The 12,681-nt window shown below is 41.3% G+C and overlaps 1 protein-coding gene across 1 annotated transcript; it reads left to right on the top strand.

Annotated features, from left to right (window-relative positions):
• Positions 1-3,878: 3,878 nt before the first annotated feature.
• cnbpa (CCHC-type zinc finger, nucleic acid binding protein a) lies at positions 3,879-7,743 on the top strand. Its single transcript, XM_018737548.1, has 5 exons — positions 3,879-3,987; positions 5,455-5,579; positions 5,700-5,765; positions 6,008-6,206; positions 6,802-7,743. The coding sequence occupies exons 2-5, from the start codon at positions 5,471-5,473 to the stop codon at positions 6,917-6,919; spliced, it is 492 nt and encodes a 163-aa protein (XP_018593064.1). The 5' UTR covers positions 3,879-3,987; positions 5,455-5,470; the 3' UTR covers positions 6,920-7,743.
• The last annotated feature ends 4,938 nt before the right edge of the window (positions 7,744-12,681 follow it).

The following is a 12,681-nucleotide window of genomic DNA, read 5'->3' as shown; positions in this document are numbered from 1 at the left end:
AGTCTGGCATGTCCGGCACTCACCTGAAGTAGCTGCAGCAGGTGACACCATGAAGGACAGCGTTCCCGTTGTGTAGACAGTTGGAACCGAGCAGAGATCTGTCTAACACATTTAATGTGGGGAGAAACCACTCTTCCCCCACCCGCTGCTCGCGACCATTAATGCTGTTAGATATTTTTCAGGGAGCAAACATCCATCTCCAGAAGCTGCCACACACTCCGTCGCCTAAAGGCTTCTAGATCCCATGTGCTCAGTGGTGACACTAATATCGTATTCCTGTCTGACCGTCCTCGCAGACGTTGCTTTCTGGTTTGATCGTATAAATGCTCATTTTAAAATGTGCTCAGAGGCCGCTTAAAATTTGTAAAACCTCGTGTGAAGGAAGGGGAATAATGAGAAGCTCACATGTTCAGGGTGGGAGAAAAGGGGAGGGCTTGGCCACACACATCGCAGGGATTTAAGGTGTGCCTACGAGGCTGCCTCTTCACGCTGCCGTGTTGTTTCGAGAGGTTCAAAGCAACCTGGGTAGGGGAACAGAGATCTGCTATAAAAAAAGCAATGATACAGCAACACAGAATATAGACTAAAACAATATGGATCATATGCCAAGTATGCAAATTACATTCTTCACTAAATATACTAATGATCATGTCACATACCTTCTTCCTTTGTTTTATGCTGTACAAAATATGTGAAATTAACTGGAAAGTCCACGCACGTACAGAAATGTCTCCGGCTTCTGCTGCAGTGTGAAGGATGTCCTTAAGAGCTGCGTAAGGTTGGATGTTTCCAGTTATTGATCTCCTGATCTGACATGTAGAATGGATGGTTCAGACAGCTGGCTCCATCGCTAAAATGTTTCCTAGATAAACACAGCCTCCAGGCTCCCAGGAGTGTATACTCCTTGGCAGCCTTCAGGGTCGTTACCAGGGATGTCACAAACATAGTATTAGAATTTGTGTGGGAAAGCCATTGTTTTGACCCTCATTTATTTGTAATATCATCAGACAGTTTGAGGGGTAGGGATATTCCGATCTTATTGATACATCATAAATTCAGAAAATAAATCTCAGAGTATTTTACATAGAAGAGTATAACTCACAACTGAAAATACAACTGATGTATTTGACATTAAGGTATAGCAAATGTAACACTTCTCTAAAATACGAAATGAAAAATTATAAAATAAACTAAAAAACATGGCAGATGTCAAGTTAATAATCAGCTGTAAATCAGATGAGGTTATATAAAAACCTGTAGTTGTTAACTAGTTCTTCACCTTTTAAAATATAACCTGAAGTACGAACAGTCAGTTTCACACAGGACTTTGAATAAGAACAACTTGATTCTAAACAATGAGAACAACTTGATTCTAAACAATGTCAACAAAACAAAGCTCATATTTGTACTATGGTAGCTTTGTCCTGAATTAAATATCCAAATGGAACCATGTCCTTACAATATCATTAATGTAAGCATTTAGTTGAATATTGAGTACTCCATATAGATTTAATAATTTATACCATTATTATTTACATAATTAATAGATGCCCTCATCCTGAGCTGCACACTCTGCAAAACTATACATCCTTTGCTACATCTTATTCACTGAGGCAGTTGGCTTTAGGTTATAACACTTGTATCTGTCATGAATATTTACTTTTCAGGAGCTTACGGTTTCAGGGCTATCTACAGCTTCATTTTGATCCGTGAAAACCGCTCGAGTATAAAACAGCCATTTCAGTGAAGTTCCTGTTGTGTGTAGGGACCACTGAACCATGACAAAATAATAATGAGGAGAACAGATTGAAACTAATGTTCGCTTGTTTCTCGACAACAGCACGTTCATCATATTTTTTTTTTTTTTTAATTAAATGCAAATTCATGCTCATTAAACATGTGTTTCCATGTACATACTGTATATGGATCCAGAAATAACATTGGTCTCTTCCTCATGGCCACTTTTGTTGAAGATTATGCTGAGACATGCAGTCAGAATTTAAGATAAAACACTTTTTAATACATTCTCACTACACAATTCTTGATTGCGCTGCAATTTACCCTCCATTGTTTCCTTCTTTCGTGCCATCTGATGCACAGAGGCAGTATGGAACCAGTATGAAGCAGAACACACACACACACACAATGTCTACAACCGTTTGTCCCAAGTAGCGTTGCAGTGAACCGGAGCCTAACCCGGCAACACAGGGCACAAGGCTGGAGGGGGGTGGGACACCAGTCCGTCGCAAGTCACCCCAAGCAGGACTCGAACCCTAGACCCACCAGAGAGTAGGACCGGGCCAAGCCTGCTGCACCACCGTGCCCCCACTGCTAAATAGTAGGTTGTGGAATTATTTCTTTATATCTTATTCATTTTTACATAAAACTTAACTAAAGCAGAGTTAGCTTGCTTCATGTTAATACAAGGTAATGAAACAAACCTGTTGTCCTATCCAAAACGTGGTGTCCCGTCACGCCCAGTTTTTCCAGTATAGATGAAAACTGAGACCCTGCATTTAATGAGCTGTTATGAAAATAGAATAAATAAAAGTCTTAAAGGAAATGTTCATTTCATTATAGCTTCATCTCAAGCTTTTTAACTGAACCTAACCCATGAATAAATTGAGGGATTAAGGTGTATTATTAAACTTTTACAGATTGTCACATAGCATGTGTGCTTGCAAACAGTCCCAGAGTTCTGAAGAGACTTCTGCTCCCAGCTGTGTTCGAGTGACTGATTTACGTACAGTTATTAGTAATTCCTTCCAGCAGAGAAACCAATGTTGAGATAAATGTAATTTGAAAGTACTGAGGGACTGAGCTACCGAGTGCTGCGGAAATTGGAAGCCAAACCTGGAATATGTAAAGGTCCCAACGTACCACGGAGAGTGTTAGACAAAGCAGACAAGGCATGCACGAGAGAAGAACAGGAAATATTTTGATGTTACCCTTGAACCATTTATTTTGTGGACAGCGAGTGATTTAAATTGGACATAAGGCAGACAAGTAAACACGGCAAAACGTTGCACCATTGAGGAGGCAGAAAAGCAGGTAAAGTCTTGTTCATTATTGACTGGACAGGCCTGAGTGCACAAGGCTGAAGAGTAAGGCCACTTATGAATCCAATGAGAATGGAGCAAACTTCATTTATTTCTGACTATTTATGCATAACTTTACACAGCTATTTTTGGTCACTGACCAAAAAAACCTCAGGAACACTTTAATAAATAAAAATACAAACTTTTATTATTTTCATAGCCAAGTATTACTCTGTACTGAAACACAGAGCAATTACACAAACAGCTCTTCATATGAAAATACTGGAATGCCTCCACAACACTCAATTCCCCCACAGACACTGTTTCAGAGAACAGTCACGCTCATTGAGCCCCAAACCGAGTTCTGTGAGCCATAAGGGAACAGTGATTGATTTATGGGGTTTGCTGTATTTCTTTTCATATCAGAAAAGAATTAATGTTAATACATTTAACAAATTCCACGTGCGTGTGAGGGAAAAGGCAAAATTGCATCCCTTCAGATTTGCAAATACGACTCCTTTTTAATGATGCCAATGTTCCAATATCTTTTCTATTAAAATAGCACACATGCTCGCTGTCGAAACTGAATTTATCTTGCTTTAAGAGTGGAGCTGCGACACAGCTAAAGCACTTCCGCGAGCTACCATTACTTGTTATAAAATGGAGGTACAGGCCGTCAGCATTCGTGCTCGGCGTCGTTGCACTTTGTGCGGTCGCGAGCTCATTCGGTAGCGCTGGACAGCACAGGGGGCGGGGTATTTCACGATTCTAGGCCAACAATTGGATGCCCGCCCAACGCCATTCACGTCAGCGGAAGTAGAACGTTCGTGCACAGGAAAGGAGTGTACGTGTACCGCGTTCGTGGGCGGAGAGGAGGGTCTTGCTCGTGTGCAGTCCGCGTGTAACGCAGTGAGGAGCACAAGGCGCGATAACCAGGAGTTATATCGTGGTAAGTGTCACCATCTGGAGAATGTGCCAGGTTGCAGGGATTTTATTACACTAAGTATGCAATAACAAAGGTCACGCGAAAAGGAAAAGCTGTCAAAAGAATTTATTAAGGTAGTAGGCAGCAAACATCATAGGGCTACGGCCTACCCCGCGCGGGAAAAACAGCTTAGCTCGTGTCGTGTGATCAGCGTAAGCGTGTAATGGAAATATAAAAATGCAAGCCTCGTTAATGCACAAATTGTAGTGGAAATTGGAAAAGCTGCATTCTCATGATTAGTTGGAAAGCAGCAGAAATGCGGGGATATGAGGTCTGCGGCGGCGTGGGTGGGCGGACGCCAACTTCGCTACTGGTCTTCGTCACGAGGGCAACGGGGCCGCGCGGAACCCGACCGGTCCGCAGCGGTTCGGCGAAGGAAGTGCAAGTGGCAGAGTTAACTTTGCGCGGTACCCTTCCCTTGCGCCGCACGTGCGTACATTGCCCACCACGTTTTTTTTTTTTTTTTTTTTTTTTTTTCCTCCCCCCTTCCCTTCACCCCGGGTTAGTTAGCCGAGCTGGCCTGGCCGTATCGTCTCATCATCAGGGCGCCAGGCGCTTTTCCTACAACAACAATTTCATGTAAGCCTAACAGGCTGCACAAATATCAGCGTGCAAATAAACCTTCTTTCTCATGGTTACATTAATGTTGTTGCGAGTATGTTAAAATTAGTTTAAAAATGTGTTTTTGGTAGAGAATTTACTAATATAATAACCAAACTTGGTCCAAAAAGGCACTCGCCGGGAATTCTCTTTGCATAGATTTGTTTACGGGATCATGGCAAGTACAACTCCTGAGCTTTCGCGGCTTTCTGATTCCTATAAATAGTAGCTGCGCCTAGACCTGAGGCCACTTATAGAGGTGAACTAACGTGGTAGCGCACTGGTCACGTGACTGGTGGCCATCTTGGCTCGAGTCCTGTGGCTTAGCTTCTCAGCTAGAACTGGACAGTAAGCCTTTGCACCCATCAGTCATAAGGCCATTAGCCTTTGCTGTACATTTTCAATGTACTGAACTGTGAGGGGGGGTGCTCCAAGTATGGGCAAAAACAATCACACTGTTCAAAGTTAGACATTTGTGTTGGCTTCTTGATACCCATTCATGTCACACAGCTGAATCTGATGAGAAAGATCAGCTCTGAGCTCTTACCTACTTGCAGCTGGATATATGACTAAAAGATCCTTTTGAGCCACGTTAACAATCTGCGAAGCTAAATCCTTTGGTCTTGCTCGGCAGTGACTCATCTGCAGCTTTCAAATCTCGCAAATGAGTGTAGGCGAGAGAAGCTAGAGGCTTGAGTAATGATGAAACCGAAATGGGATTGTCCTGAAAACAGAAGTGCGACGCGTAAGGTCCCATCAACTGATGTGTCCACATTGTGGTTTTGTCATCTTACAACAAAAGTGTGGTCTAATTTTGGTTCTTCTTTGCAGAAGCAAAACTGAAATAATGGAGAACAGCAGCAGTGAGTGCTTTGGATGTGGCCGCTCTGGGCACTGGATCAAGAACTGCCCCAATGGGGGGCGTGGGCGCGGCAAGGGCCGCGGGAGAGGAAAAGGTGCGAGAGCACATCTTGGGCTTTGTGAAATTGTGCTTTCATTTCCCTTTTTAGCCCAGTGTTTGGAGACTTGACTGTATGTTTTAAATGGGACCTCTGTCTCCCCCCCCCCCCCCCCAGATCTCTTCTGCTACCGTTGTGGAGAGCAAGGTCACATTGCCAGGGATTGTGAACAGACTGAGGATGGTGAGGATTCTTTCCGAGTAATCTGGAACTTGACTGTTTCCCCATTGAAGACACTTGATTGCATTTTTTTTTTTTTTTTTTTTTTTTTACATGAATGTACCCTTTTAGTTTGTTCAGTTAATCTTTTAGTTTAGCTGATAGGGGAAAATGCCAGGTCTGTAGTGCTTGTTACTGTGTTCTATAGCATGGCTGTTGAACTTGTTTTGCCCTGTAACCTTCGACTGCGTTCCTACCCCCCATAGCCTGTTACAATTGCCACCGCAGCGGCCACATCTCTAGGGACTGTAAGGAACCCAAGAGGGAGCGTGAGCAGTGCTGCTACAACTGTGGCAAGGCTGGCCATGTTGCACGTGACTGCGACCATGCTAATGAGCAGAAGTGCTACTCCTGCGGTGGCTTTGGTCACATTCAGAAGCTCTGTGACAAAGTTAAATGCTACAGGTAAATTTGGGGTGAAACAACTTTTTGTCCTTGAATATGTTAAGATTTGTCATTGAGTTGACACAAATTTAATGCATTGTGTACCACCTTGTTTCCAGAAGCTCATCTTGTCTGGTTGGGCGTAGTGAAACTTAAGAGGTTCTTGCATCTCCAGCTTTCTTTAGCATAAACATATCACCTGTTCCCTACAAGAAGCAATTTGACTGAAAATGTTCACACAATTACTTGTACAAGTGATCACATTACAAGACTAAGATGGAGGAAGTGGTTTGTATTACACTATTAGCCCTCCAGGAAAATGTGAATAGTAGTTTTTATCTGGAATTTACCCTTGAAAAACACTTCTGGTGAAAAAGGAAATTGTTGGACCTTCTATAGCAAAAAGTTTTTCAAATCATTTGAAAAGATACAGCTTGCGGTTCAATTACTTAATCTGCAGGTCACATGATAGCAATTTGCACACAGGTGGATACTTCTCAAGGTGGCAGCACAAGCAGTGTTTGAGCACAAGAAATTTAATTTTTGGCTTACCCTAGAAACTTCACTCAGCTCAAAATGCATTTTAGAACTGAATCTCATTTTCCATCCTTGCTAGGTGCGGTGAGATCGGCCATGTGGCGGTGCAGTGCAGTAAGGCCAGTGAGATCAACTGCTACAACTGCGGCAAGACAGGGCATCTGGCCAAGGAGTGCACCATTGAAGCCACAGCCTAGTCCCCTCCCTCCATTGCCCCTCCTTTTTCTGATTTGATGGTTGTGTCATTTTTCTCTGAATCCTCTTCACTGGCCAAAGGTTGGCAGATGGGGAGGCTAGTCGCCGGCCAACGCGCCCTCGACTTGATGTAAAAGGAGGAAAGGGTAGAAAACAAAAAACTGGACTTTCTGCTTTCAATACACAAAAAGGTTTTAGTTTGGTAGTGGTGTTCTGTATGATGTGCTCAAGAACCCTGCGTCTCTGCCACCTGAGGGCCGGGATAATTAAACAAGTGTGAACAAATGTGCCGGAGAGGCCTAATCGGGCCAGCAAGTGTCAGCCTCGGTGTCAGAGGCAGGATGAAATGATGGAAGCCTGGACTTCCTGTTTCTATAGAAGTGGGGTGCATAGGAATAGGCCAAAGAGTGAGTGACTTGGGGGGTTATGGGTAACAGTTGTCTTATCCACCTCTTTCTGGGCCTTGCAAGTGATACTTAAGCAATGAGGATGTTCGGTTTATTAAAAAAAAAAATAAAGGCTGAATTTAAAATGCCTACATCAATTATAGAGATTTGATAAAACAAATTGAGAAGTTCAGTTTTGTATGAAACAAAAGTTTGCATCATTGGCAGAATTTGGAGATCTCTGTTGGGTAAGGTTTTATAAAGCAAAAATTGAGATTGAGGAGCAAGAATGTTTTCATAAATCAAATGTTATTTTTGTATAATATTAATTAGACTAAAATATCATTTGCTTGTACTCAGTTTTTTAGTGGGAATGTTAATGCAACTGAAATCCTTAAAACATTTAATTTTAACCTATCAATAAATCTGGAGGAGGAAGAGTTGCCTGTGAATATTTTTCATTTGGCTTCCAAAATGTAATGCGGTGATATTAATTTTGCACGTGTACGTCTTTTTGTTCTCAGAATTTTCCTGTTTTCTAGTATCATGCTTGCTCAAACTAGAAGAATTGGCCCATCTTACAAAAGCCACAAATGGTGGTTTTAAAACTTCATTTTTCTGCTGCCACGGGGGCCCACTGGTGTTCATATGTACCTGAGTTATACTTCATGTGACACAAGGACCTGGTTCAATAGGTCAATAGGCCATCAGTATAAAAAACATGCAGTTGATAAAGGTATTGTTTCCTTTTTGGGAAATAACTGAACATAAGGTGGGAGCAAGAACACTCATGAGTCTTGTTTTCCCACATGACCCCCCCCCCCCCCCCCATACCGATTTACATTTTACTTGACTTTTCGCTGGATCCTGCATTGAGATTGTTGTTGCAGTTAAGGTGCTGATCAGTGAGCTCTTGATGAGATGCCTGTGAATGAGAAGTTGAAAAGGAAGCAAAGACATGGTATAACGGCACAAGATACGCCAGGAGATGCATCCAACTGAAGACCATGGATGTTAATACAGTACAGATGTTACGGTGACATTGACCAATTGGGTCAAAACGTTAGGTGTGAGTGTGAGTCTTTCTACTCGAGCAACTTAGCTACGTGAAAGGCTAAATAAGTACTTTTTCAAAGAAACATTGTTGGACTGCGCAACACAAGCAGTGTGTTTTTCCAAAAGTTTTAATTTATTCCAGTCAGTAGTTATAGATGGTTAGCACTTTGCATTTTTAGTGGCTGGTATTTTTGCTACTAATTGCATCACCCAAAGTCAAATCATTATGTTGGAATTGTGGTCAGCCAGGGTGTTGCAGCATAGTAACGCCATTGGAAGACAAAAGTGTCAAAAATATTAAAACATGAAGACTTGGGAACATTCCAACCATATTCAGCACTCATTTTGGCGAGAAGATGAACTGAGTCCTCCTAATCAATGAAGCAGTAAAACCAACAAGCTTAATGTACAACTGCAGCAGGCATCTGTCATGTACTGTATCTGTTCCTGGACAGCTACAGCAAAATCTTTCAAGCACCCTAAACTACTGAAATGTTCTCAGGAAATCACTTATTTGTGGGTATGCAGCAAACATCCTTTGAGTGCTCAGCCTTCGTAGAGTTAGTTTGCGATGTACTCAAGAGGACATTGCCTACTGACTCAGTAGTCCTACCGTAGAACTTCAAAGCTTACGTTGGGGATGATCGCAATACGTGGAGGAATGATCAGTGGGTATTGCTTGCAGCATGTGAACTCAAGATGTGAATTATTACTGGTCTTCTGTGGCAGGCATTGACAGATGTCAATTGAGGTGGCTGGAACATGTCATAAGAATGAGCCCAAGTTGATCCCCAGTGCAGCTATACCAAGCATGTTCCACTAGCAGGAGACCCCAGAGCAGACCCAGGACACATTGGACAGTCAATATCTCTTAGTTGGCCTGGGAAAGTCTGGGGATCCCTCAAGAGGGCCTGGAGATCATTACTAGGGAAAGGAAGGTTTGGGGCGGCCTGTTCAACATGCCACCACTGTGACCCTCTGCTGAACATGTGAGAATAAACTGACTGACTAAACTGCTGATAACACTGGACTAAACATGGAAAACTTTCTCCTTCTGAAAACATTGCTGCAACGGTTGCTAGGAAACAAAAAGTAAGTTACATAAAAGAAAGTCAATGATGAAAAAGTAGAATAAAAAGTGGGGATTATGCCTCCTGTCACCTCCTACCAGCAACAAGGTGGAGGAAGCCAAGTACTGCGGTATTTTGGCAATCAGGTAGAGCAGTGGGTACTATAGTCATTAGAACCACTGCCTTGCAATTAAAGGGCCCAGGCTTGTCCCCCTCCCGTAGTGCCCTTGATAGGGTACTTACCATGAATTATTCCAGTAAATTCACCCTGCTTACAAATGGGTGAATCATTGTGAATATCTTAGTATTAAACCACTGCAAAAAATCACCATGGGCAAAGGTAATAATGTAAATTTATAAAACTAAATTATACAGATATTTATCAAAGGAAGTTCAGCTTGTATTTTTTTAACTACACAATTTCAAAAGCATCTTAATTGTTAATCATTTAAAAGGGTACCAGGGTCCTGCTGGTCAGAAGTTCGGGGTTCATCACTGGATGCCTTGCAAAGCAGTTCTGGAGCTTTATAATCCGGTGCTTCCCGAGGACATGCAGACATGAGAAAATAGCACAGCGAATGGTGTAAAAAAAACCGCGGCAAATTCCCTGAGTTATTTTTTGTATATTGAAAAAGGTTTAGTCGATTTATTTTCTGTGACCTTGGCTGGTTGAGCCATTCCTTGAAGAAAAGCAATAAACATGCAAATTGGAATGTATTTGGCCAGATGAAATAAGAGATTTAACTGAGATGACCAGCGTTGCTTTATGCTCGTCGTAAGAGCTGTGCTTCTGCAGGCTTAAGAAAGAAGGGCCACATCCTGTCTTCTTCTGCTGCAGCATCATTGAATGTTGCTGTTAAAATGCCACTGGGACGCGGAAGTTCGGGGTATTAAATCAACTATGTCTATAAGTAGTATAATTTAGTTTTTCCGCATTGTCAGAACGGTTTAATCTGAAAAGTGCGTACATTCGTATATGATCGGGTTATTGAGAATGATGACTATGGCACTTGAATGTTGGCAAAAGCCAGAACATGGCCTATATGTTAAGGTTTAGATAATGAATTGCATTTTGATACCAACATTCCTTAGCATTTTAGATCCAGTGTGAACAAGAAAGGCTTGTTCATTCAGGCTCCGGTGCAGAAGGAAGGCTTCACGGGATGCACGCTTTTCCAATTAACTGTTTGCATATGATGGGATGTTGCAGCCTGGATCTCAGCTCTACATTCCCAGTCCAAGAAGGTAATGCCTGTGCCCTTTACACACTCACTGTCCTCTTACTGCAGGCTCATGCTTCTCATTTGTACACATCGGGTGCCTCCACATCAAGCCAAGGGTACGTAATGGGGATCATGCGATGATACCAATACTCCCTCACACACACGCTCCATAATTTTTGAGCGGTCTGAGAAGAATCATAAGGTCGGACAAGGTAACAGAACACGCTCCTCAAGACTATAACAAAACAATATCCATATTAAATATTTAGAATATTCTGTGAAAACTGCATAACTTAATAGTTAATACTGAGGATGCATCCAACAAATAGTTCAAACATTTATCCAAAGATGAATTCAGTGCTTTCTTACTCTTGAAATATCGTATGTTTTAGTCATAGCAGTAATCAACGTCCTGTTCAGAGCATAGGACTTAACAAGCATTATTAATTTCCACAAAATGCAAGTAAAATTTTTTGAGCATGTCTTTGGAATTACGCAATGGTTCCTTTCACCGTGCCGCTCTTTACACACTACTTGTTCCATAGGACCAAACCCCTGTGACCTAACAAGGCCACGGCCTTTCATTTAAATCCTGAAATTACACATTATAGGAAGCAGCTCGTGCCATGTGATCACTCCAGATAAAGACGGAAAGGACAAATGACTATCATGCTTTCAGCCATCCACACCAAATCAAATCTCATTAAAATGCCACTTCCTACTTGTTTTATGTTTATTTGTGAGAATCAGGTGATACCACATACAACAAAAAAAAAAAGATGTGCAATGGTCTAAAATAATTGTCCATCAGAACCTTACTTTTCACTAGATAAAGTTTTAGATTTTACTATGTGCCATGCGACCTCGTTACTCAAAATAACACTGATCCAGATAAATTCAGATGATGTAATAGTTCATAAATTAGCATAGCAGGATAATCAAGGAAACAAAGTGAAATACCTTGCTTTTGATGCAAACCTTCTCTTCTAGTAACCTGAATCTGCTAACATGTCAGTCACTGTTTTGTTTGAATTGAGTCACCCATTTCCGTGAAAAATCACCTTCCTTACTTTTTCAGTAACCCTCTATAGGTTGTAACCATTCAAATATGATATAATTATGCGAAGCACAGGGCATAAACATTGTCCTTTGTCATATTACTATAGCAGTGGCATAGTAATAATTTATTTTATTTAACAGTTTTTTTACTTAAAACTTATATAAAATTTTGTTCAGTTAAGCTGTTATTTACGAAGGAAGTCTGCACTTCCCAGGCCCCCTGAAGTTCATCTATGGGCCCCAAAAAGTTAAGTTAGAAGGTTAAAAACCCCTGCTCAATAGTGTTAAAAGCAAATGTGTTGTCTTACAGCTAGAAAACACTATTATGGAAATGTACTTTTCTACTGTAAATATCATGTATAAAAAATGTCACAATAACATCTCGTGCATAAATAATGTGCATTGAATTTCGTGTTAGAGGATCGTCGCTGCAGTTCGTTGTGATTCCGGTAAGTTTATTTCTTGCTAGCACTATATATTTGTGTGATGAATTCAGTGTATGTGGTGAAGGAAACAAACTGACTGTACTTAAGGGTCACACATCTGCAGCTATGTCTCTTTCTCCTAATATAACGGACACATTCTATTTTCTCTGAGATGTACGTCGCTTAGAGAAAAGTGTCTGCTAAATGAATACATGTAAATGTTAATTTTTTCATAACATAGAAAATTTCTATAGATTGTCTAGCTCCTTTTTTTGGAAAATCTTTTTTATTAACATGGTGTGTTAGATCTGCCCAAAAATACACTTTTTACCTGATAAAGAGCATATCAAAGTAACCAGTCCTGGTAAAAGTGACTCTACTCAACAGGTAAATGCAAAATTGTGACTGACAGCTGAAACTGGCCAATGAAAACGACAGGAGATGTCAGCTGACAGGAAGTTGAACTACTGGTTTACAGTAAAAATTACTTACTTTTTGGGAGAAAACCTTGAAATACAAGGCCAGTCGGGAAATTTTTGTATGTA

This window comes from Scleropages formosus, chromosome 1 (genome assembly GCF_900964775.1).
Source record: "Scleropages formosus chromosome 1, fSclFor1.1, whole genome shotgun sequence".
Lineage (NCBI taxonomy): Eukaryota > Metazoa > Chordata > Actinopteri > Osteoglossiformes > Osteoglossidae > Scleropages > Scleropages formosus.
Note: the sequence above shows the minus strand (reverse complement) of the source record. Positions and strands in the feature narration are given on the sequence as shown.

Coding starts and splice junctions, on each gene's coding strand:
- cnbpa (XM_018737548.1), top strand. CDS start 5,471: ATGGAGAACAGCAGCAGTGAGTGCTTTGGATGTGGCCGCTCTGGGCAC. Junction 5,766..6,007: donor TTGTGAACAGACTGAGGATG/GTGAGGATTCTT, acceptor TACCCCCCATAG/CCTGTTACAATTGCCACCGC. Junction 6,207..6,801: donor GACAAAGTTAAATGCTACAG/GTAAATTTGGGG, acceptor CATCCTTGCTAG/GTGCGGTGAGATCGGCCATG.